The sequence below is a fragment of the Miniopterus natalensis genome, chromosome 8 (assembly GCF_054644295.1).
Source record: "Miniopterus natalensis isolate mMinNat1 chromosome 8, mMinNat1.hap1, whole genome shotgun sequence".
Lineage (NCBI taxonomy): Eukaryota > Metazoa > Chordata > Mammalia > Chiroptera > Miniopteridae > Miniopterus > Miniopterus natalensis.
The window spans coordinates 16,496,830-16,521,813 of NC_142088.1; the positions used below are offsets into that span (position 1 = coordinate 16,496,830).

Genomic DNA, 24,984 nt, shown 5'->3' on the forward strand with positions numbered 1-24,984 from the left:
CTGTTAAATATTTTTTAACTCTCAAAATGATCTTATATTTTGGCTTCTAGAACCGTTCACTGTGTGTGTCTTTTAATTTTTTTTTTCTTTATTTGTATTGTTTACACTATTACCGGTGTCCCCATTTCCCCCTCTTTTCCCATCCCCTCTCCACCCTCCCTCCCCCTTCCCTCTGGCCGTCACCACACTGTTGTCGTCACGGGCATCAGAGCCTTAACATTAGATGATGTTTACACAGGGAATTCAGAAATTCTGGAAGTTATAATACTGTAAAGTATCAATAGTGGAAAAGATTAGTAGAATAGCCTCAGAGTTTGTTAAATTCCCATAAGTAGGGATAGAACAATGACAGCAACGATTAATAGAGACCACAGACAAAAGTTGCTGTACCTACACTTGGAAAGCTGTCCCTGAGTATATCTATAAAGGACCAAGAGAGTATTAGATATTACACTGGCTATTGGATGGCGTAACTTCTTTTGCCTTTTTCAGAACTGTTTAGTAGAATGGTCAAAGAGAAGTCATCATGCCCATGTTGAACAAGGCAACGGGTCTCATTGACTAACACGCACATGAAATTCGATGGGGGGCTAATGCACCCATTAGGCTTAAGAAAGTACAACCATTGGTGAGAATGGTGGAAAGAAAGATTCTGAGAAGCAAAAATCTAATATTACATGAAAATTAATTCCCTCTGCAGAGAGAGATTAGAAGAGTGCATCTCTGTCCAGAAAGAGCAGGAAAAAGTTTTATCTTGACTTGTAGGTGAGGTTTTCATCATCTATAAGACAAAATTCTCAAAATTCCGTTACATATTGAAGGGTTTTTAAAAAGAGTCAAAGTAGATAACCCCAGACACAGCACAAGGCCTTTTAAAAATGCACCTGCCTTTGGCAAGCTAGGCATTCATTTCAGATTCCTCAGGACGCACTGTCTGGGCTGGGATCCCGTTACCTCATTCATGGACAGCAGCTCCCCAGTGTCTTGGCATTCAGAGCCTTTCCCTCTGATTTATCCCGGGCCAGTGCTTCCAAATTAGGTGAGTTCTTTGGACAGGAACATTCAGTTGATCCCCATTTTGCTTAGGATAAAATTCAAATGTCAGCCTGTCATTTAAACTCCTCCAAGCCCTAGTCTCAGCCTATCCTCCAGTTTCATCCCTTACTGTGCTCTCTCATATACTGGATGCTGCAGATCAGCTGATCTATTTGTATTCCCCATGCTGGTGACACTTTCTCAATTTCTTAATTTTAAGAGAAAAGGAAGGTAATTATATTGGGTTACTGTAATGTACAGCCCCTGTCTAGATCCTTTCATATATATTATGTGAAATTGTTGTTCCCAGGATGGGCCTTATTGATCCTCTGCTGTGTACAGCCAAGGGGCCTGAGGTTTTGACAGTGTGAGTGACTTCCTTATTGTCACACAACTAGTAAAAGCTACAGCAGACTCTGGAAAGAACTGGCGTGAATCCGTGTCCATACCTCTTTCCCCTCATCACACCACCCACCCATGTATTTATTAGTTTATGACATATTCTTTCCATATACTAAGATCTACACTCAGATTTTTCTCCTCAACAAAGCTTTTGTTTTACTGTGTTCAATTTTTTTAGTTAGAAGTTAACCTCTGTCTTCAATGAATTATTGTAGAAAACTTATAAATATTTATCACAACTATTGTTAATATCCATAACCCATTTTTAGTAAATATAAAAGACTTCTAGGATATTAGCTACTTAGAGTAGAATGTGTCTTTTTAAGTTTTGTACCCTCATGAAATATATAGAGTAATCCTCAGTCAATATTGAGCGTGAATGAATGAAACAATGACTAGGTGTTTCTTATGAATACCCCTTAACTCTATACAGTTATTAATAAAGTAATATGTCACACAGTAACCACTAGAGTACCCTGCAGTAGGTTTGAGATTGCTGGTAATGAATATAATTATGATGAATGAACCTTTCCTAGGTTAATTAAAATCTGAGATACCATTTCATTTCTAAAATATTGGTTAATTTTCAATGGCTGTTTTCAAATGCCAGATCAAGACTCCATATCCTTTTGCAGAGATTTTTAACAAGGGACTCTTCACTGCCACTTTCTAACCCCTTCATGGTGTGTGTCTAGCCACAAATCCACACACCCCTTTGACTCATATAGTCCTGAAATAAACTTTAGCAGTAGGGGTCTTTGTGACACCATATACTTTTCTTTCAGGGTTTATCATAACTTATTTGCTTGTGTGGGTGGTGATATTATTTACTACTCCTATATTAAAAACATAAAAGCACAAAATACATTAATGCAGGTTTTTACTAGTTATTTCCTCTAATAGAATGCCCTTGACATCAGGGTAGGTGTAGAATATTAAAATAACATTGACATGAATATTTAATATAGAAGCTTGCATATAAATCATGGTTTCAAATTTAATATATCTGATGGTGATAATTAAATTCATTATAAAAAGTAGAGGAGATAAGAATAAAATAAATGATAGGACAAATGATTTCTTTATATGAATTATCCTGTGTGAGCATGAGACTGGTAAGTAAAAAATGGAAGACTTAATTAAAGTCACTCACTGTTTTATCTTGAGTGAATCATAAAGAACACCCTCCAGCCTGCTCCTTTGCCAGCATTGTCTGTGAGATATTTTATTAGGTGTTAAGGGAGGATTTCTCTAATTTTATTTAGTTGTTTGTCATTATGTGCCTTTGTTATAATTATCATTAATTAACAGATTTTTTTTTTTTTGCCAACCAGTAAATTGTCTTCTTTGAAAGAAGATGCAGTATATAAGAGAACAGAATTGAATATTATTTCTGTAAAATAAATGAAACAGCAAATCATAAAGTTCTAAGTGATTAAATGAGAGCTATTAGCAAAATTGCTAGATTCTTATGTATCTTAAGTCAAGTTGAATTTTTAAAATTATTGATTAAGCACTCCTAAAATCAAGCTCTCCTGTGCAGAAATGAGAATAAAGACAAGAATTGGCCATATTCCCTTTCTGCAGGGCTACTTAGCATTTTATTATTGGAGGATTAATTTAAAGTAGTTGAAGATAAATTGTGCTCATAATTTGGATAAATTGTGATTAAAAAAAGGATAGTTTTAGTACCTGTTAGAATGTCACATCATACAGAATCCATTAACGGGTTAATTTTATGCGTGACCATTCCTGTTAGGACACTAGGATAATTCCCGCATAGTTAGCTGGCTCTACCTGGTTACCTAACAAGGAGACAACATGGTAGAAAGAGCCTTGGCTGTAGACACAATGAGAACCAGATTCGAATCCCAGGTTGGCTTCTTACTAACTTTAGGATCTTGGCAAATTTCTTATCCTTTCAAACCTGTCTCCTTATCATTTAATTGATTGATTAATATCTGTTAGACAAGATAGGATTGCCTGAGAACTGAGTTCCTATGTAAAACAAATAGTCTCATGCCAGGCACAGTTCAATAAAAGGTGGCAGTTGTTATTATGATCTGAAGAAATTATTTAATAAGTAACTTCAGAGGATCCATAAATGTGTTTACTAAGAACTGGTAAGCTATAGATGAACTAAACACAGGACTTACCCAATGGATTAAATGACCCTTAAACTGATTTTCATATGTAGAGAGAACAAAATGAAAGCAACAGATATTATTTGGAAATTAATTATGTCTTCTTCCTTGGTAGTAGAATATATAGTCTGAGATGACTTATTCTGGATCTAGTATGTTTATGTTTTTATTCTTTGTGGCATAGTGTAGCGTCCTCTGCAAAAGATTCATGTTGGACCTTGTTGAGTTTGTTCTTCTGTATCAGTACTGAAATGTTAATTGCAGGCACCTCTGTGTTTCGCTTTCTGGAACTTTACTATGATTAATCAGTAGGCAATAAAGTATCTCTGCCCTACTTAGTGTAGTCCCCCCTTATCCATGGGAGGTACTTTCCAAGGACCCATGGTGGATATGTAATACTTCAGATATATAGATATACTATTATATCTGTATACTACAAAGAGATATACTATTTTTTCCTTATGCATACTTACACTTATGGCTTCTCTTTGGCATATCTGAATTGCCAGCATCATTACTCTTGCAGTTTGGGGCCGTTGTTAAATAAAATAAGGGTTATTTGAACACAAGCACTGAGATGCACCAATAGTCAATCTGATAATGGAGATAGCTAGTAAGTAAGTAAGTGACTACCTGGTGGGTAGTGTCTGGGCAGGACAGGGAGGGATGACCTGAGATTTCATCACACTAAAAGTTTCACACAATTTAAAACTAATTAATTCTTTATTTCTGCAATTTTTCATTTAATATTTTCAGACCATGGTTAGCCATGGGTAACTGAAACTGCAGAAAACAAAACCACAGTTAAGGGGGACCACTGTACAAGCATTCACCCGTACCCCTTGGTCTCTGTTATCTACTTTAACCCAGATTGCTGTGTATCATCATTACTGTTATTGTGCTTACTCTTTGTTACTTGTGTATCCCTTCACATTCTCTTGCAACTCCATAAACTGATTTTGGTCTTCTCTTAACTTCTCATGATTACTATATATTGAAGGTAGGAGGAGATAGTTCTACCTCTCCATGGGCTTAAGTAGAAGAAGAATAGCTTCTAAAATGCTGACAAAAACCAACAACAAAATCAATTTGCCTGGCTTTTTTTGGTTGGGTTTCCTGACTTGCATTCCAGGTATCTCCACTGGCCTGTAGACGGTTGAACTGACCACTTACCCTGTAGCTGCAACTTTTTCCCAGACTCTTGGCCATGCCTTTGCTATTCAACAATGTCATCCCCTTTAGATATAATTGGTTTAATACAAATGCAGTAATAGGTAGAGTATAACTAAGCACTGTGATAAGCCCTTTTCTTCTACTATATCATTTAGCTATTACATATATACATTCATTTCTAAATGAATTAAAAAATATCTGCATCACTTAGATCAGATTAATATAATACATCCAAACTAAATAAGGTTTCATGGCAACATTAATTTTTAAAATATGTATAAAATCAAGGCAACAATGTTTAATCTCACCTTTACCTCCCAGTAAATTGATTTTTGTTGCCTAAAGCATTGAGTTGAGAAGGATTTTGAGTCCTCGTGTAGTCCAGGCAGGAAAGAATACAGTAATGGTGTTAGTTTCCTGAGGCTGTTGTAACAAATTACCACAAAGTTGGTGATTTAAATCAACAGAAATATATTACGTCACATTTCTGGGGCCAGATTTCTGATACCAAGGTGTTGGTGTGGCCGCCTGCCCTCCAGGAGCTCTAAGGAAGCCTTTTTCTTGCCTCCTCCAGCTTCTGGTGTTCTTTGGCTTATGGCTGCATCACTCTCATCTCTGCTCCTCCTTCACTGTGTGTCTATCTAATCTCCCTCTGCTCTCTGTCAGGGTTCTTGTGAGGGCATTTAGGGCCCACGTGGATAATGCAGAACGATCTCTCAAAATCTCTAACTTAACCGTACCTGTACAGACTACTTTTCCAAATAAATAATATTCACATTTTCCTTGGATTAGGATGTGGTCATATTTTGGGACTCATTATCAGCCCGTCACAGTGATTGCTTAGCAGTATTTACCATGGGTAAGTTGAGGGGGTATCGGTATGCCATGCATGCCATGTTTTGCCGTCAGTGACCTAGCGTGCCATTTTACAAATAAGTGTTAGGTTGTATGACTTGTCCAAGATTAGTGTATCAGGAAAAGCCCCACAGGAAATACACGGTGTACAAAGTTAGAGTAATAGAAGACAGTTTAGCAAAGGATATTTTATAAAGGTGTGGGCAGGGCTGAGGAACTGGGATTGTTGAAGTAACTCAAGCCGAGTAACAGAACTGTTAGGCCGGAATGAGCAGGGGGAAGGTTACCCTGACCTGACAGCAGCTGTGGCCGTGGGTAGAGGTCTGCAGGAAGTGGAGGGTAGGGGATAAATACCAACCTCACTCTTCTCTGTCTTCTTCTGTTGCTTGTCATTGGTTGAACCCAAGTGAAAGCCAGGGGACAGGTAGCCTCTTATCAGGCGTTTGGGTCAGTTACACTGGGCACATGGCAAAGTAGAGAGGTATGTAGACTGAACCTGGCAGGGCAAAGAGGATTATACAGGTCAATCCCACAGGCCTTTAGTGTCATAGGTGGGAGCATAGTCTAAGCTTCTTCATTACAAAAATTATTGCAATTTTCAACATATCCAATTTAACAACAAATGTTTATTGAGTATATTCAATGTTAAGGCTCTCTAGGTAACACTCCAAAAAATTCCATAGATTTTTGTAGGTTATAACAAAAACAGACTGAACTTAATGAAAAAAATCAGCATTCTTTTTACAGTGCTGATGTGCATCTGATCTTAAGTAGGAGTCAGAATGAAAATACATAGAAGGATACATATTTGAGCCACATTGGAATAAGCATTTATTAAGACTTGGCAAAATATTGGATATGGAATGGAATGGAAAACAATAAAAAAGAGAATGCCAAGTATGAATCTAAGATTTTAAAACCGAATTAGGAAATGTTTCTGAAATTTATGAAAGTGATAGAGTTAGCAGACCATCTCTTATGGAGAAGATTATTTTGGGTCTTACATTTGAGGTCTAGTGGGATATCTGTGTCAGTATGACCAGAGACATTTTAAATATGTGTTGATTCCTGGGATGAGGTAGGATAGAAGTAGGGAATATAATAAAGATTCTGTTCATTTATTAATAAAATAACATTGATTTTTTACCATGAGCCATAACTGAACAGGAATTTAGTAATAGACTAATGCATAAGATCAGCTAATACTACTACTTTCAGAAAAATTATTAGAGACGGCAGACTCTTAAGAAATACGTCTAATAAGACTCTGATAAGTATTATGATATGAGAGGTGTACATTTATAAAGACCTGTTAGTTTCTGCTCATAGATGACAGTTGAAATTACACGAGTGGCCAAAAAAAAAAAAAAAGCTTGGAAATGAGCACAGCATAATTCTCATATTTGGGATATTTCAGACAGATATTTGGGATGTGATGGTAATGGACTTTATTATCTGTCTCTGTAAATAGCAATGTTATTTAAATAGTTTTGAACTAAATCAAATCCTGAAAAACCACAACATTTTTCAGCTGGTTCCATGTTTTTGCCAACTATGTTATATTTTCTAAAGATATAGTGTATACCAATGCAAGAGATTATAGATGAAAACAGAGGATATTAGGGACAAAGCTAGGTAGCACCTCCACAGAGACTGAAGATTTAGGATAGAATAAAATAATAACATCGGACAGAGAGGGACTTTCAAAATGAAGGGTGTTCAGTGAAGTCGAACAGTGCAGAAGGTCAGGAAAATATTTGACTGAGAGAATAAACCTGCTTACTGGTGAAAAGGAAGTCAGTGGGGACTTTTTCAAGACGAGTTTGAATAGTAAGAGTGCAAGAAAGTTGCAGAAAATTAACCCCTAAGGCATGAAAGAGGGGAAAATAAACAAATGGCCAAAATAAGAACAGCAAATATTCTCCAAGTAGAGAAATGGCAAAATTGAAGGGACTTCCATTTTTAGAATAGGAGGCATCTAACTGTACTTAGAGATTCCTTAAAGTTGACAGTGTAGAGTGAGGTTGAAGTTGTGCTAGAAGTAAATGCGGTAAAATGATCAAAGAGAACCAAATGGGATGATGTCAAGAGTACATTGTACAGAGTAAGTACTACAAACGGTAGAACTTTGTGATTTTTTTCCTGTTCATCAATAGAGGTCATAATAAATGTATTAAAGAGTCAATGATATATTAAAAATGGAAACAGAGGGCTGTTTTAGGAGGATCAGATCAGGAGATTTAGGACAAATCCCTGTGAATCCACGCCTTTCTCTAGCAGCATCTGAAGCTTGAGTGCTCAGGTGGTGGGAGTTGCCTTTGCCCAAGAAGTGGGCGAAATAGGAAAATCAATAGAGAAACAATCATACAGTGACGGTAAGTGCTTTCACTGAAAGTGTTAAAATTGCAGTGCAGCCTAGGAGAGAAGTAAAAGAGGCCTAACAGAAAGAAGGCATTAAAAAAATTACGAATAATTCCAGTCTTCCTCCATGACTGCAAAACCTTTCATGATCGGGCTCCTCCTTCCGTCTCGTGCCATTGCAGCTCTTGCTAAATCCCAGGCACGTGAGCCTTCTCAGAGCTTCCAGACTTTGCCAAGCTCTTAGGCTCTTTCCTCATGTTTGTCTATCTAGCTTCTCATAACTCAGATTTCAGGACACATTTCCGGAGTACCCTTATCTAAAGGTGCTGTGCAACCACCATTTTACTACTTATCACAAAACCCTCCTTATTCTGTCGATAATCCTTAATATAATTTATAATTATTTATTCATCGGTTTTCTATGTATTCAGTTTTTGTGTTCATTTGTTGCCTCTCTTGGCAGAATGAAAGCCTCATGAGGCTAGGGATGATATTCGAGGCCCACCTTTAATCAGTGCCAGGGACAAAGCAGGTCCTCAATAAATAATTTTAAGTGAGTGAATATATAAGAAGGATAAGAAAATATGATGAGAATGAAGAGAAATTCATTGTGATGAGGGGTAAGGGAAATGTAAAAACCCAGCCAGGAAGTAGAATTCTACCTTATGTCAAATTATTCACGAAGCTCTTCATTGTGGAGCATCTAAATCTACGACAGCCTCCCAGTGGGTGAATGATGTAGAATGGAGATGGAAAAGGGGTGACTTGAAAAGTTGGGAGGATCCTAATCTTGGTTGTTTGCATCCACAAAAATGATTCCAGAGATTGGGAGGGAGTGCGAAGGCCACCGAGCAATGTGGACGCACTTAAACCGACGGCCTTAATTCAGCCTGTCTAGTGGCTGCTCACTACTTGCCCACGTAAATTATTATTTATTCTAGACTTGAGGGAGCAGATGGAGATTTCATTTATTTTATTATCTGGGTACCATCTGCAGCAAAACAGGTTTGTAAGACATTATTATGGACCAATGATTTTATTTCATTTTTCATCACTGCCAACACCATTATCTCCTTTGTTTTCTTCATCACCGTCACCACCACTGTCTACGGGAGGCACTCCTTTTGCGCATTCATAAATCTGCTGACTCTTGCATTAAGCACAGTTTTATGTGTCCACATTAATTGTCTCTCTTTTCTTCTTTTCTATCTCCGTTTTTTATCTTCTTTATCCCTGATACAATGAGATTTCCTCCCATTTTCTGCTGGAGGGCATTGAATTAATGGTCCATAGATATAATGAAACAGTAAAAGTTTGGCTGAAGTTTACATTTTTTTAAAACAGAATAGCCCATAAGTTTTCACTGCCCATATGTGGGTTTTTTTTCTTTTTTTCTTTTTTTTCTTTTTGTGAAACCACTAACCAACATGAGTGAGAAAATAAGTTTAAGTGGCAATGTATAAACATCTGAAGGCTGGGCAAAATGATGCCTTAATGTGACAAATGGCATTGCTCAGTTTTTTTATTGTACAGAAACGTCGTCTCTTTGAACCAAAATAGAGAAACAAATAGCAGAAGCTTGAGAAAAATGGTACACGCACGCTTCAGAGATTTTGTCTATGCCCTGGTTGTCCCTTGGTGGTTTTAAAAAAAATGCCCTTACACAAACCAGGCCTCATTATAAAGAAAAATGTTCATGCTTTAGTTTTCAGTGTCATACCTGTTACATCTTCCCCCCTGTCCAATGAGAAAATACTTTAATTTACTTCCAAGAGGAATTTATAAAGCAAAAGGGAAAACAAAGACTGGGAGTAATTTTATTTCTGGAAAAATTGATAATGCACCCGCCAAATTGTACTTATTCCAGTGGTATTGGTGATATTTTTTAGTGACAGCAGCAAAGATTCCAAAATTCTTTCCATGGGCCACACGAGATCTGGAACAGCGGACATTATTAGTTTTAGCACACAGTAATTTATTGAAACCCAGCACTCTATTATTAAAACATTGGATTTTTTTCCCCTTTTCATCACACTCATCACTCTAAATGAATCCATATTCTCATTTTTAAAAATCTCTTCCCCTATCCCTCCAAAAAGCCATCTGCTATTTTCTTTATGAAAAAATAAAACCTACAATTAGTGTCTTGTTCATCTTTTCTTTCTCAAAAAAGAGAACTATTATGCAAATACTCTGCAATTTAGTTTCAAATACTCTTTGTAGTGTGATGAGCAATTTTCCTTAATACAACCCCAGCTTTTTTGCCAGGACTTGCTAATAGATATTTTAAGAGAAAACTTTCAAGCAATTTTTTTTACTCTCTGCTGATGGGAACTTTTAAAATGTGTATTTAGAATAGAATTATCGTAACTCCTTGAGTTGTAAAAGAAAAACACACACACCACATTGTTTATATATTTCATGCTGAAAAAGAAGCCTGAAATAACCTCAAAATCTCTCTTTTACCTGAAATTTCATTATTTTCTTTATCTTAAGAAATGTCCTATATCAAGTAACACTCTTAGGAAATCAGAGAGAGATGTTTCTTTGGCTTTTTCTGAAAGTTTATTATGAGTGATGGCAGTTTACTTGTAAGCGTGCCTTTGTTGTTTGGTTTCAGTTGCTCCTCAGGAACTAAAGTATAATTAGGCCCAATCTATTCAGATATGGCTAATTCCGGTGGAAGGGGCTGTCTCCTGGTTAGCAAGACAGGCATCTGCAGTGCGAAGTGCTGATGGAACCAAAGTAAAAAAAAAAGAAAAGAAAAGAAAAGAAAAAAAGTTTTTTTTCTCTATCATAATAAATAGTGCTGCACTAAGAATCAGAAAGCAGGAGTCTCAAAACGGATCCATTTGTCAGATGACCTGAGGCAGTCACCCCACCCACCCTGGTGTCCTCATTTTACAGGGGAGAATCACTACCTCTTTTGACTGCTTTAGAGGGTTATGATAAGCATCGAAACACTGTTTCATGTTTTCATTTATGAAATGGATTATAAGGATGCAAATTTAATGGAGATGTTCTAGAAGGCCTCAGAATTTCATATTTCCTACAGTGGCTTCATCTAGGGAGCTCGTTACAGATGCAGATTTCTGGTCTACTTCCAGACCTGATTTTCTGGGAGTGGGATCAAGAAAGTTACACTAGGAATAAACTTAGGTGACTCATGCCCATGAAAGTCTGAGAGCTGTCAGAGAAAGGAAATAGAGAGAATACAGTTAGTATACATTTGAGTTAATGAGATAGCTAATATTTAACGTCTAATTAAATATTTAATTTGGTACTTGATTAAGTTACATATTTAATCTGATTACATGTTTTGCTTTGTTGGTATATATGTGCATATTTATATGTGTGCATATCACAATTCAGCACAGGGACCCTCTGGCTTACATTTTTATATTGATTAATGTTGAATTAATTAATTAATCTTAGTACTAGATTGACTAATGGATAATTTAACTTGGCTAACATTCCTCTCTGTGCCCGCTTTACAACCATAGTTCTTTGCTTTACTTCACATGTTTATTGAAATATACAGTAAGTAAAACAAAAATGTTGATCCAGATGAGGCCATATTAATAACTAAAATTCCTGGCTTTGCTGATTATGCAGAAACTCCAGTCTCCAGTGAACCTTTCCCAGGTAGACTGGGAAGTTACTGGGTATCTCATATACACTCATAAGCCAGTTTTCCAGCTGCAGTCACCCTGTGGTATCTGCAGTGTCCTTAATCTTTCTTACCGGTCCTTGCCCCCTTGTGGAGTCACTGAGAGGCCCCTCCCCTGGCACTGTTGACACTGTTGACTGGTACCGCCTGAGGATGCCAGTGTCCTTGCCAGAGGTGATGCCTCTCCACGCTCTCTGGGCTGCCAGCCCTCAAGGTGTTGCAGTGGTGGTGGGGTCAGCCAGGAAGCACAGAAACTGGTGCTCTCCCTGTTCTGTGACTCACCTGGCTCCCTGGGGTGACTTGGAAAGGGGAATTGGAGCCCCTAACCTACTTGGAAGCCATCTGGGAAATGACGATTTCAGCTTCTGCCTCTATGGGCCTTTCATTACGGCCCATACCATGCTAAGAGCTTATTTCTTCTACTTGGCCCTGAATCACTCCTTTCTCCGAGCATTTGCCCATATGGCCCCACCCTTCCTTACTCAAAAACTAAGATGTTACACCTCACATACGATTCTGGCTAGATTCAGTAAATTTATATACTCCATCAGACACTCGCCATAATTGTGAATAATCTTAAAACTCAGCTGAACCCAACACCACTAAAATAGCAGTGGAGGCTAAAAGTGACTAATATCCTCAGAAATAGCTTTAGGATAATAACAGTAAAAGCCAAGTACTTGTTCAGGGCCAAAGATGAAAAGCAGCAGTCTCTAGCTACCCACCTCTCCCTTCCCTGACCCCATTTATTTTCCATGGGCCAAAGCAATCACTTGCAACTTTTTGGCAATTTCTCCTGTAGCTTAGCTCCATCTATCTAAATAATATGCTTAGTCTGTCAACTCTTGTTTTTTTCAGTTTTATGCACCATTTAGTATTAACTTTCACCGTATCAACAGGAATATACCTTTTGCTTCCTTCCCATCACCACCTTGCCTAAGTGGACCTCCCTGCCCCGTCCTCCAATACAGTCATATGATGTTTGTTTATTTCAGCATTTCCTGTCTCCGTTGCAATGATTATAGACCGATTTCCAGCCGTGCTCTGTAGTAAATACAATCATTTTCTTTTTTGTGAATTTCTTGTGTTTCACATCAAATTAATTATTATTTTTTTTCACTTTTGCTTAGTTCTCTATGGATCCCTAATTTGATTTTCAACCTCTGCTAGGAAAATAGCTATACTCTTAATGCACTTTAAATGTGTTAGTTATTCTATCAATTCCATCCTCTTGGGTCACCTCTTCCAGAGCGATATGTCCTGCTCCAGACTGGATTGTTTCTTAGCTCATTCTGTTGTACATCTTTTATTCTGAAATATCCCATCACTGCTATTTCCTTGTTTCCTCATTTTAATGCACGCTTTTCCATCCCCACCCTTTACTTAATATGCACATCTAACAGAGAAAGGAAGCACCTGACATACAATGTTTTAAGGACAGATACGTCTGAACATGTCTGTATAGCTAGTCACCTTGTTAAAATTTTCCTGGGTAGAGAATTCAAAGTTTAAACACAACTTTCAGAATTTTGAAGCCACAGCTCCATTTGGAAGAAGGAACTAGAGTGTGGTCCCAAGTTGCACCATGTATTAATTTACATAATTCTAATATTTTTGTCAGAATACTTCTCTTTCTATTGTGCCTAAAAGCCATGGTTCGTACTCCTTTGGTTAGTCTCTCCTAAAGATGCAGGGAAGGAAGAGATCTGTAGTCTAAGTCCTACCTAAATATGCTTTGCCGCCATCCTGCTGAAGTCATGCCCTTGCCCTCCCGCTCAGCATGCAGAGGTGTGTGGTGTCACCTGTGTACACCTGTGGTTACAGGTTTTCTTCTCAGGTTCCCAACCCCCTGCTAAGTTAGGCTTCAGATTTCTCATGTTTGCCAAGTCAGTTACTACTTGTAATCTGCTTCTTATTTCCAGTATTCTTTCCTTATTGCCTCCTCTCTGTGATTTTTGGTATCTGGCTTTTTATGAATTCCTTTGTTGTTAGTATAAAGGAATTCATAAAATTAATATAGTGGAATTGAGAGCCGGTGGAAATAAATGTGTGTGTTCAGTTTGCCTTGCCATCTTAAACAGAAGCCCAAGAGAGCCTTCTGTCCTTGATTTTTTTGTTCTGAAAAATTTCAAAGCTACAGAAATTGTTCAAGAATAGTACAATGAACATAGCTTCATATAGGTAAACTGATTGATAATAATTGTCATATATGTATCAAACCCCTCTGTGTGTGTGTGTGTGTGTGTGTGTGTGTTAGGTCATATCTGTTTCAAATTCAAATAAAGACATTTAAAATAGCTTTTCACTGGAAACTCACTTTACAGTGCACTAAAATCCACTTTATCTCCATTAAATGCCTTTATAATCATGATAAAAAACCTAGAACTGTTTCCTTATTTCATGAAATTGTGAATTTGGAATACACAATTTTTTATAGTCTCACCTAGCTCTCAGATTTTATAAATCTATGACTAAGATGTCACTTATAATTTTGAAAATAAAATAAATTTGAATTAAGGCAAAGTTAGGAGCAAAATGTTTATTAAAATGTTTGTTCTTTGACATACATACACAATAGGTATATAGCTTATAATTTTTTAATTTTCGATACTATAATTTATAAATCTTACCTGTGTTTGCCTTTTGAATCCACATGAATAATGGATGACTTAAATTTGGATCACCTTATTCTACATGTAAATAACTGCATTTGTATAAATTATTGTCCTCTAGAATCAAAATCAAAGGTTAACAATCCACAGTATAAGGATTCAATTTCAATTTATCTAGCAGTAAATAACACTTAATATAGTCTGTATTACAAAAGAGAAAATACTGCTATTAATTTCATATGCACTTATTCTAAAACATTTTCTACTTTGATAAATGTATAGTGTTTTGTTTTTCATTTAATTTTACTTCAGTTAAGTCACTAAGAATATAATAGCAACATAATGTCTTTTCATTTTTAATTGATTTCATTGAGTGAGAGTACATTTTGAAATCCTTATCAGCACCATTAGCACAGTGCAAGTAGCTATATTTGTAAAGAACTTTGAATTGAAATGATGATGTTATATTTTTTCTGACAGGAAGCTCTGATCATGGCAAGCATGGACCATCCACACTTAGTCCGGTTACTGGGTGTGTGTCTGAGCCCAACCATTCAGCTGGTGACCCAGCTTATGCCCCATGGCTGCCTGTTGGACTATGTCCACGAACACAAGGATAACATTGGATCACAGCTGCTGCTTAACTGGTGCGTCCAGATAGCTAAGGTACGTGCCCGCCACTTCCTGTGGAAATGACTTCTCTCGCTTTGTCCTTCCTGATCTAGAACAGGTTAGATATTGAAAACATGTCACGTTTTTCAATCTATTCAAATATATTCTATTTGCTATTAAAAGATATATTAGAGAGGTATTTACATTAAAACCACAGATCAAAGGCGTGACATACTTACATATTTTTGGATTGTTATATTGACCGGGTGACAAAAGAAATAGCTTACTGGCCAGGGGGAATAATACATATACCTATGTTTTATAAAGAAAAGAAAAAGGAAACCACATTCCACCCACACCTCAACTGCTAGATAGAAGTAAGTCAATTTCTCAAACAAAACCTAAGTGAGGCTTGTGCCTTGGAATTGCAATTTTAGGCCTTACAGCACAAAAACCCTTTCAAAGAGAGCTCAAACAGAAATACACAGATTTTTCTATTTACTCTGAAGAGGCAAGCACAAAACACAAATTGATATCTTAATGAAATTTTTTGCTGTGCATATAAAAGCAAAGCAGAGCCATAGAAAAATTACACAGAAAAGGACCCAGTTCAGAAGTTTCTTTGTATAGATGGTGAAACTTTTAAAAAAATGGATATCAGAACTTGTTAAAAATTTGGCACATTAAAAAGCCCTATAGTATTATTCAGTTTCATGATTTTAAAAAATTTTAAGGCATGAAATGGTTTTTCCAAGTGAAATTTTACTTGAAAATCTGAAGAAATAAAATCAAGCCACAGCTCCGGCAGCAGAAGGGTGTTGAGAGGGCTTAGTGCCCCTAGGTCCTTACAGAGACCAGCATTAAGACCATTTGATGTGCTTGTGTTGAAGATATATCCTGTATTTGTTTGGCTTTTTGTTTCGGTGCAGTTTAGTGAACAAACAAAATCCAAGGAAGTAGAGAATAAATGTCTTAATTGCTGCATTTTTAGATGATTTTTTGAAAATTGCATGTACATTCAATTCTCAGTATTACAAATGGTCAAATTTTAATGCTTTCCTGGACATGTTGATAATGCCCAATTGGTCTTTAATTGTTGAGGATTTTATCGCTCTGACACAAGGTCTTGAGCATGGAACATACATAAGGGAAGTGGCCTGGATCTCAGTACCTGGGCTGATGCGGGAGGTGGCTCTGCGGTGAACTTAAGAACAACTGCTCGCCTGTAGGAGACTGGTTTTCCCACCAGTATTCTGATTCTTCAGTGTTTTTAAGAGGGACCAGACTGGATGTTTTATGTGACTTCTCCAAATTTAAACCTTTGCTCAAACTTTGAACTGCTCTGAGGGCCAAATACAGCATTCATGTCCTGTCGTCCGCCCGTGTTCAACTTCTGGTATATATCCTTCATGTTCAAGAAACCACTTTTGATTACCTATGCCAAGGATGTTTCTTGGTAATTTTTTCTTTCTCGATGGATAGGACTGAGATGAGTTTTAATTCACTTTTTCAACTCTTATGTCAAAATATGACCCGATGTTCTATAAATCTACAGTTACAGCCATCTTTGCATTTGTATTTTAAAATGACAAGATGTTAATTTAGTGGCCTTAGCCTGTTTCTTCTTACAGCCAAAGAAAGAATAAGAATACATTTCTCGAAGCAGAGTTTTGAGATAACCCTTAAAGCGAGAACCAAAAAAATTATTTGAAGGGAAATACCAGTTTAGCTTTATGTACCATAAATCTCAGTATAGTTTCTCATGGACCCTGTACTATAATTCTGTGAATATTGCACGACAAACTCACAACTGGGAGGATTCTTTATGGTAATGAACTTTCAAATATAACTCTTCAAAAAGTGATTTACTTACCTAAGAACGTCTATAATTTATAAGGTGAGCTAAATATGCAATAAGAATTCTCAAATCATCCTAGCCCTGTACATGAAAACAAAGCTAAGTTCCAAACGTCTTAGCTCTTTTCTCTATTTCCTGCAGTGTTTTCCATAATTTAGGTTTTGTCCTTAGGGATATGTGGCATTAATATATCATTTATGCAGGACTGTACACTCTAATAAAAGAAACCGCTGTGAGTCCCCTGAATAATCACTGTTTTAAACCTTTTTTGCCTTTGCAAATGCCATCTCTCCTGCTCGGAAACCCTTTCTCATAGGTCCTTTTTCATTCATCAGCTCTGATTGGGCTTCCTCCCCTTACGGAGTCTGCCCTAGGCAGCCTCTCTCTCTTTAGATAGAAGTAATCCTTCCTCTTCTGTATTAGTTTTGGTCGCTGAGCACATCTGTATTATTTAAATGTGATACTGTGTATTTATTTACATAGCTCTCTGACTGTATGGCATACATATTTGTGGGCACCCACCACGTGCCAGCTCTGTGCCAACTGACGCGCGCCAGGGCGAACACCATCAGAGTGCGCCTGCTTCTCCCTGCACCCTAACAGCACCAACAGCTATTCAGTAAACAAAACAAGCAAAGGATTAAACACTGGGCTTCAGCTTTTGAAGAAACAATTATAGGGAAAACTTCAGGGCAAACCCCAATGAGTCCTCAGGGAAAAGACTTTGACTCTGGGAAGAACATTTAAGAGGAGAAAAGATTGCACAAAACCCTATAAATATGGAGCCTATATAAATTATCATCTAAGTGGAAAAATTTTAGAAGCTAACGGAGGCTCTGTTACTAGTGACTCCAGGGCAACAGGCACATAAATGTCCTAAACAGAACATGGCATGCCTGAAAGGCAGTAGGTAGTTATTGAGGTATTTTACCATGGAATTGACATAATCCAATTTATGTTCATAGGAGTTTATGTATGGAAAACAGATCGAGACAATATAAGAATGGCAATGGAAATACCAGTTAGAAGTCTGGGGGTAATGAAAATAATGAGATGTAAATGGCATTAGGATATGTTTTTGAGACAAATTCCAGGTATTTAATTATTGATTAACTGTGGGCTCTGAGTGCTGGAAGCATGTTTCCTGAGGTGGAGAAAGCTGAGGGACTAAACTTATTTGCCAGAAAAAAATTAAAAGTTCAGTTCCAGACATGGCAAATTGAAAAAGTTTATAGAACATGAAACTGGAGCTGGCAATTGGATAGCTGAATTTGGTCAGGACTCTTGGTGTAGAATTAGGGGTTACAGGCATTTAACTACATGGGAAGATAGGGGGTTGCTAGGGGCTGACTAGGTCTGATTCATATTTCCTCTCAGCACCTAAAATTGAGTCTCAAATATAGTAGCCATGCAATAAATATGTTTTATAAATATTTTAAATAATAAAGAAAATTTAAAAAATCTACTTTTAAGGAGGATATCTTTCCTTGATCTTGTTTTCCTGTTTTGGGGGCAGAATTGTGTAGTGGAAATAGCATTAGAGTCAGAAGGACGTACATTGGTATGTCGATGACCACTTTGTAGTTTTGTGAGTTTGAGTAAGTTATTCAGTCTTCTGGAATTATATTTCTCAAATGGAATTAATAATTATTCTTTTTTTTTTTTTTTTTGCATCTGAAAACTAAGTAGGATAATATCTACCTGTGGTAGACTAAAAAACAATCCCCTGTCCCCAAAGATATTATGTACTATCCCCAGAATCTACAGATGTTTCTTGACACATTAAACGAGAAAGATTTTCCTGGGTTATCCAGGTGGGCCCAGGGTAAAGCAGGGAACCTTATGAGTGCGAGGTAGAAGGATCAGAGTAAGAGAGAGGAGATATAAAGATGAATGCAGAGTTGGAATGATAACTTTGAGGGTGAAGGACAGGGCCACAAGCTGAAGAATTTATTATACTTCTAGAAGCTGAAAAATTGAAGGAAACCAGTTCACCCCTAGAACCTCCAGAAGGAACCCAGGTTTGCCAACATGTTGGTTTTAGTCCAGTGAAACTGATTCTGCACCTCTGACATCCAGGGCTGTAAGAAAATAAATTTGTATTGTGTCAAGCCACTAAAACTGTGGTAATTATTTACAGCAATAGGAAAAAAATGCGCTTCCTCACAATGATTTGCAAAGATTAAATAAAATAGCTATGGAAGGTCCCTGGCTCAGCTCCTAGAACACAGAGTATTTTAAAAACAATCTCCTTTATTAGTTATAGCCTGAAAACCACAAAGCAGAGAACCGTCTTAGAAATGGATGTAAAATATAAGTAGCGTAGTCTGAGTAAAGAATGCCTTACAAATAGCTGTTTCGATAACCTAGAGGCTTCTTTTTCTTGGCTTGCAGTTCTCACCGAGAGACTCATGAAATAAGAGAAATATCAGCCTGCTTACTCCAATCCCCGCTTTCATTTTGGCCGCATCCTTTGTTTGTTTGGTGTTTGGTTTTGGTTGACAAAGCTGGGAGGAGGGGAAATGATGCTGCAAAATAACCAACTGATATTTGTGTTATAACATAGTTGTGGAAAGTTCTACAGTATGTAGAAGAAATACTGATTATAGCTAATATTAAGCACTGACTTAGTGTGAGGACAGCTATATATTTTATTCATTAGTTAATTAGTCTCATCACCAACCTCTGACATTAAGTATCGTTGTGTCCATTTCACAGATAGAGAAAGTGAGTCACAGAAAACTTAAGTAACTTGATTAAATTCACACTAATAAATGACCAGTGGGACCACTAAGCTCTGTTTTTATATATAAGGAAGAAAGTATTTAAAGCATATTTTCATCCATATTTCAAGTTGATCTCCCATTCTCCTGTTGGTCCGTTACTCTACAGACTGTTATGCGTTAGGAACACAAACTTGCACGCCAGCGTTGGCGCTTGCTTCTCACAGGCAGCCACGCTTGCCCTGCACGCGCGTCCTTTGAAACCTGCTTTGCTGGGGAGGCCGAGCGGGACACCGTAGGACGCCGGCGCCTCCCAGGTGCTTTGTGAAGCCAGAAGGCGACGGCGACAGTTCCTTCTTTCCCAGCTGTTCCTAACAAGTTGGGCAAACGGCTCTTGAAAGACAGTTTAGCGGCTTCTGAAAGTGTATTTGAGTTTCCGGCGAATAGCACCGGGCTGGTTGTGCCGTGTGGACAAAGCTGGTCGAACCCTCCTGGCACCGGCCTGTGCCCGGCCTGGGCTGTGCTGTTTCACACCCGAATGTCGCTCTAGTTACAGTTAGTAAGGCCACCGCCCCCCTTTGCGGGTGAGGAAATGGGCAAGTCAGGCCCTAAAGCACACAATAGACGGAGATGCCTGGATTCTAGGCCGGGTAACATGCCCGAGCCAGGTCTTTAAAGCACTCTGCTCTCTCTTCCTCTCCAAACACACGCACACACATGCACGCACACACGCATGCACACACGCGCACACACGCACACGCACACACGCACCACTGCAGCTGGAAGGCACTCAGTCTTCTCCAGCAGCGCTTCTGGATTTGAGGGCTTTTTGAGGAGCATGACATTTTATCTGTGGTTGTGACTCACCATGAATGCCACAAGAGAAAAGCCTGTATCATGAATAACACTTTTTATTGTGTTCGTGAGAATCCTACTGCCACATCATCAGCATCTAAGTCACATTTTAAGGAAAAAGTACTACATAGTCATCTGTAGGGGGATTTTTTAAACCTGTGTTTTTTTAATAAAATATAATAAAGGAAGCTAAAACTGTTTTGTGAATGATTATGTAATATAAATACTGATAACAAGTGACGCTGTAAATTAAGAACTTAAAATGTGTAGTTTGGCACTGGTTTCTGTTAAGCAGACACTAGAACCAGACTGAATAGGTTCAAATCCCACCTCTGCCGCTCATCAGCTGTGTGGTCTTAGACAAGTTAGTTAATCTCGCTGTGCCCCCTAAGAATGGGGACAGTATTAGTACTTACTTTGTAGAGTAATTATGAGAATGAGGTAATATTTGTAATCCGCTAAAAATACTGCTTAGCATAGAACAGGCATGTACACTATGTGTTATTTTGGATAATATCTGAGATGAAAACAATTAGGAAAGATACACATTTACAGTTACAAAACCCTAATAACATCATTTAAAAATACTCAATTTTAAAATCCCAGATATAAAAGGTTAAACATTTGTTCTTAGACCACACTGGGGGTAGGAGAACATAATCTCCTGTTTAATACTTAATATTTCTGGTTTTTGGAAGAAAGAACTTGAGTCTTCCATCCTTATGTGATTTCCTACAGTTTCCTAAGATGCTATTATCATGACCTCCAATTCTCATGTTAGAAAAGTGGATTATTTGTAATATTAAAAACATGTGAAACCATCAGTGAACTGTCAGAGATCGGAGGTCAGTTATAATTCTTTGAATGAGTTAGTCCATTACTGAAGAGGAACAAAGAGAAACAAATTTTAGCTTTTCAATCTCAAGCTAGAAAAGCTTAATATTGAGTTGACTTCCTATTACTGCAGAGCTGTAAGCTCCTGACTCCTTTCTAAGGAAAATATTATTTGAAGGTTTTTGGTGTTGTTTTTTTTTCTTGCTGTTGCTACTGTATTTGTAAAGCCTGAATACTGAATATAGGCTACTGTTATTTTTCAAAATCTTGAAACCCTCCTCAGGGCTTTGCTGGCCTATTTTACTTTACTGTCAGATTTCCTCTGGAGCTCTAATTGATTTGCAGTTTAATTCAGATGGAGGGTCCCAATGGCTTTCTTTCTCAGTAGTTTACCATTGAAACTAGTTAAAAAGATGATTCTAAAAACATATGTCATTGGTGCATGGTACACTTCAAGATGATTCATTGCCTGATTAAGTCATAAATTGACCCAATCTTAAAATTCTCCCATAAGGAAATGGAAATGAAAATCAGTCAATATTTTAAAGAATAAAATCAAACCTAATATGTTTAACCAGAATAATTTAGATTTTGCCTATAAATAACTCAGTCATAATTTTTATAAATAGATTGATTCCAGCATTTATGTTTTCTAAGAAAAGTATTGTTCAAAGATCAGCATGACTTTTAGGCCAGTTTAATAGATTTCCTCAATTAAACATTTCAAAAAAAATTTTATACTCCACTATGTTTGTTCCCAAATTACTTTTGTTACTAATGAGAATTCTATCGTGAAACCTGACTTTTTGTGGCCATTGGAGGTGTCTGTGCACCTACCTTTATTTTAACTATTGGTGGCAGGGTGGGAGTTGGGGGGGGGGGTGGAGAGGAGAGAGGGACCTTTCCCAGTTCAAACGCGGTTCTCAGTGATGGGAGAAGGTCAGAGTCCTGGGTTGAGACGCGCATCCCCCTCTGTGCCCAGATACAGAGCTTTCCTTAAGGCCTGAGTGTGTACCATGAGCAGAGCCTTCATTTACCTTCTTTCCTCTTTTCCATTTTTCTCTAGCAACAGCTACACAGTCACAGGAGATGTAATTTCCCATCTGACCTGGCCGTTCCCTTCTGCATGGATACAATTAAATGCAAATCTGAGTATCTTATGCTAATTAAACTCATGAACTGGGGACTGAAGTTTTGTATTTGTTTATGGTCAGGACCAGACTCTATATGTAGATGTCACCTCAGTCATATTCACATAAGTATGGAATATATATAAAATTAATATATCCAGTTTTAAAATAATAAACAGTCTGGAGAAAAGTCAGAACAGTACTAACATTCTCAAAAAGACAAAATTGGTTCTTATCACTTTTAATAATGTAATAATGATATGTAAGATGTTTCGGAGTTTGAGAATACCCATCTACTGAATATGTTCTTTGGGTATGTTTTGGCACAGAGAAATTATTATATTTTATAAAGGTGAAATAGAAGAGGAATATTGGAATTGGAAGTATTAGTGAAATAGCTAAACTCCATTTAATGACAATTCACAATTTAAATTAAAATAGATTATTTTTTCTAGTCATATAACTACTTTTTGGGAGAGATTAGGACATAAGGTTGCTTAATATTTATATTTTACTGCTAGTATTTAACTTTCAATGCATTATATATTCTCATAAATTGACATTACATCATTAGGAAAATTCAGTGCCATAAATCGGATGCACAAGTAAAATTACATTCAGAGTAATACCTTCAGTGACTTTCCCAGGGTCATGCTGAAAACCAGTCCGAGAATGAAGAACTGAACTCAGAAGCATGGACAGGTCATTGATTATTTCATGAGAATCCAATTTTTTTTTTTTTTTTCTTTGAAAGAGTCAGCCTGGCGGGTTGAATTTTTCAGAATGTCTGTCCAGTCTTAGATCCATGTCTTCCTTAGATACTTGAGATTTGAATACCAGAGAAAGTATCTCTGGTCGTTTATTTATTAATTTAAAAAAATATTAAGCTATGGTGTAGCAGTTACTATCCCAAGATCTGAAGATTCAAGAAAGAACAAGGAGTCTCTCGATCACAGTTTTCATGTCCCACTGGGGAACCTAGGCACTGAAAGCAGGTGAACAGCCACATCGCCTCACGTAGTAAAGGTAAAGCGATACTGACTGTTCAAGTGTTTTAGGGCAGGATTGAGAAGGAAGCGCCCCAGTGTCCCAGTTGCAGCTGCACCACTTACCATCTGTGTGACTTCAGCAAACCACTTAATGCCTCGGCTTCGACTTCCTTCCCTATAAAGCGGGCAGTGGCCTCCGCTGGTCCCTCTGTTGTGGGGTCAATAGCTCATGCATCAGCTACGCACGCTTACGGCCACAGCTTCAGTGCCTAACAGATAGTAATATAATATCAAGTGAAATGATAATACATTATGTGATATTTATCATCCAAATTAACTTAGACATGAATTCTATACCAGGGCAGCATAGAGGAGCAGGAAAAATATGAACCGCAGGGAAATACAATCTTGGTCTGAATCCTGAACCATAGTTACGAGACCTTTGAGAACTATTTTCTCTTGTGCCAAGTGAGAATGCTTATGCTTGAATAACCTATGCTTATCAAATTTGAGTTAATAAATAAATAGGGGCAACTGATACTAATCTGAAAAGTAAGACAAATGTTTCCACAAGACAGGAATATAGATATTTCTTTATTAATCTGTACTAACTTTTATATTCCATCATTTCCTCATGTTAAGCAGAAATAAATATGGTCTGATATACTAGATTAGAGAAATATCACATTACATTTTTTCTAAATTAAAAATTATTCCAGGTTAGTGCTGACCTATAAAAGTCAAAAACTCCATTTCACCATTTACTGGAAGGTTCCCACAAGGAATTCGCCTAGGGATGGGAAGAACCTGGTGGCGCTTCGCGGGCAGGGGCAGGATGTCCAGTCCTCTGACCTTTAGAATTGACACATAAAGGTGCTTCTGTTCAGCTCCATGGAAGCAGAGCTCTGCAATCTGTCGGCTATGGGCAACCATCATAGCTTCCAAATTACCACCCCTCTCTCTTCTGTGTTTGGCATATGAGTTTATTGCTCGCGAGCCTGGACCCGCTGAGTGGCCCTGGGGTCCTGGCTGCGCGCTTTCACTGATCCCATGTGGCTGAGCTGGTCTAGGCTGAGCTGCCCGGGATGGCTGGAGAGACTGGGCTCCCACTCACGTCACTGCTAGGAGATCATGTGCCTGCGACCTCCAGGTCACGGTGATCAGTCCCTCGGGCTGGGGCAGCCATCCACACGCCCCATGAGAGGCTAGACCTGCGTGGGCACAGAGTGAGAGTAGAACCATCGGTCCCCCACCCCCACACCAGCCCACCCTCTGCGGAACCGGTGAACCCCCTCCCTCTTTAGCCTTAGCCAACTGAACCTTTTCCTTCAGGTTGCCGGGCTCGGCCTCTTCCATGTTCCACCCTCCCCTCCACTGCTCGACAGAAATCAACCAATTTCTCAGACAAAACCCAAGTGAGGCCTGTGCCTTGGCACTGCAAGTTTAGGTCCGACAGCACAAAAGCCTTTCGAGGGAGTTCGGACAGAAACACGCAGATTATCCTATTTGCTCTGACGAGGCAAGCGCAAAACACAAATGGGTATCTTAATAAAATGTTTTGCTGTGCATATACAAGGAAAGCAGAGCAACAGAAAAATGGCATGGAAAGGACCCAGTCCAGAAGTTTCTTTGTGAAGGTGGTGAAGCTTTAAAAAATATAATGAATGTCAGGACTTGTTAAAATTGTGCCACAGCGAAGAGCCCCAGATTATCTAGTTCTAGCCCAGGTGC

At 38.0% G+C, this 24,984-nt stretch overlaps 1 protein-coding gene across 1 annotated transcript in view; it reads left to right on the forward strand.

Moving 5' to 3' along the window:
* The window catches only part of ERBB4 (erb-b2 receptor tyrosine kinase 4), a 796,211-nt gene that overhangs the window by 648,808 nt on the left and 122,419 nt on the right, over positions 1–24,984 (forward strand). Inside the window, exon 20 of the mRNA XM_016196749.2 lies at positions 14,733–14,918. Coding sequence (XP_016052235.2) covers positions 14,733–14,918 — 186 coding nt within the window. The remainder of the gene's footprint in view (positions 1–14,732; positions 14,919–24,984) is intronic.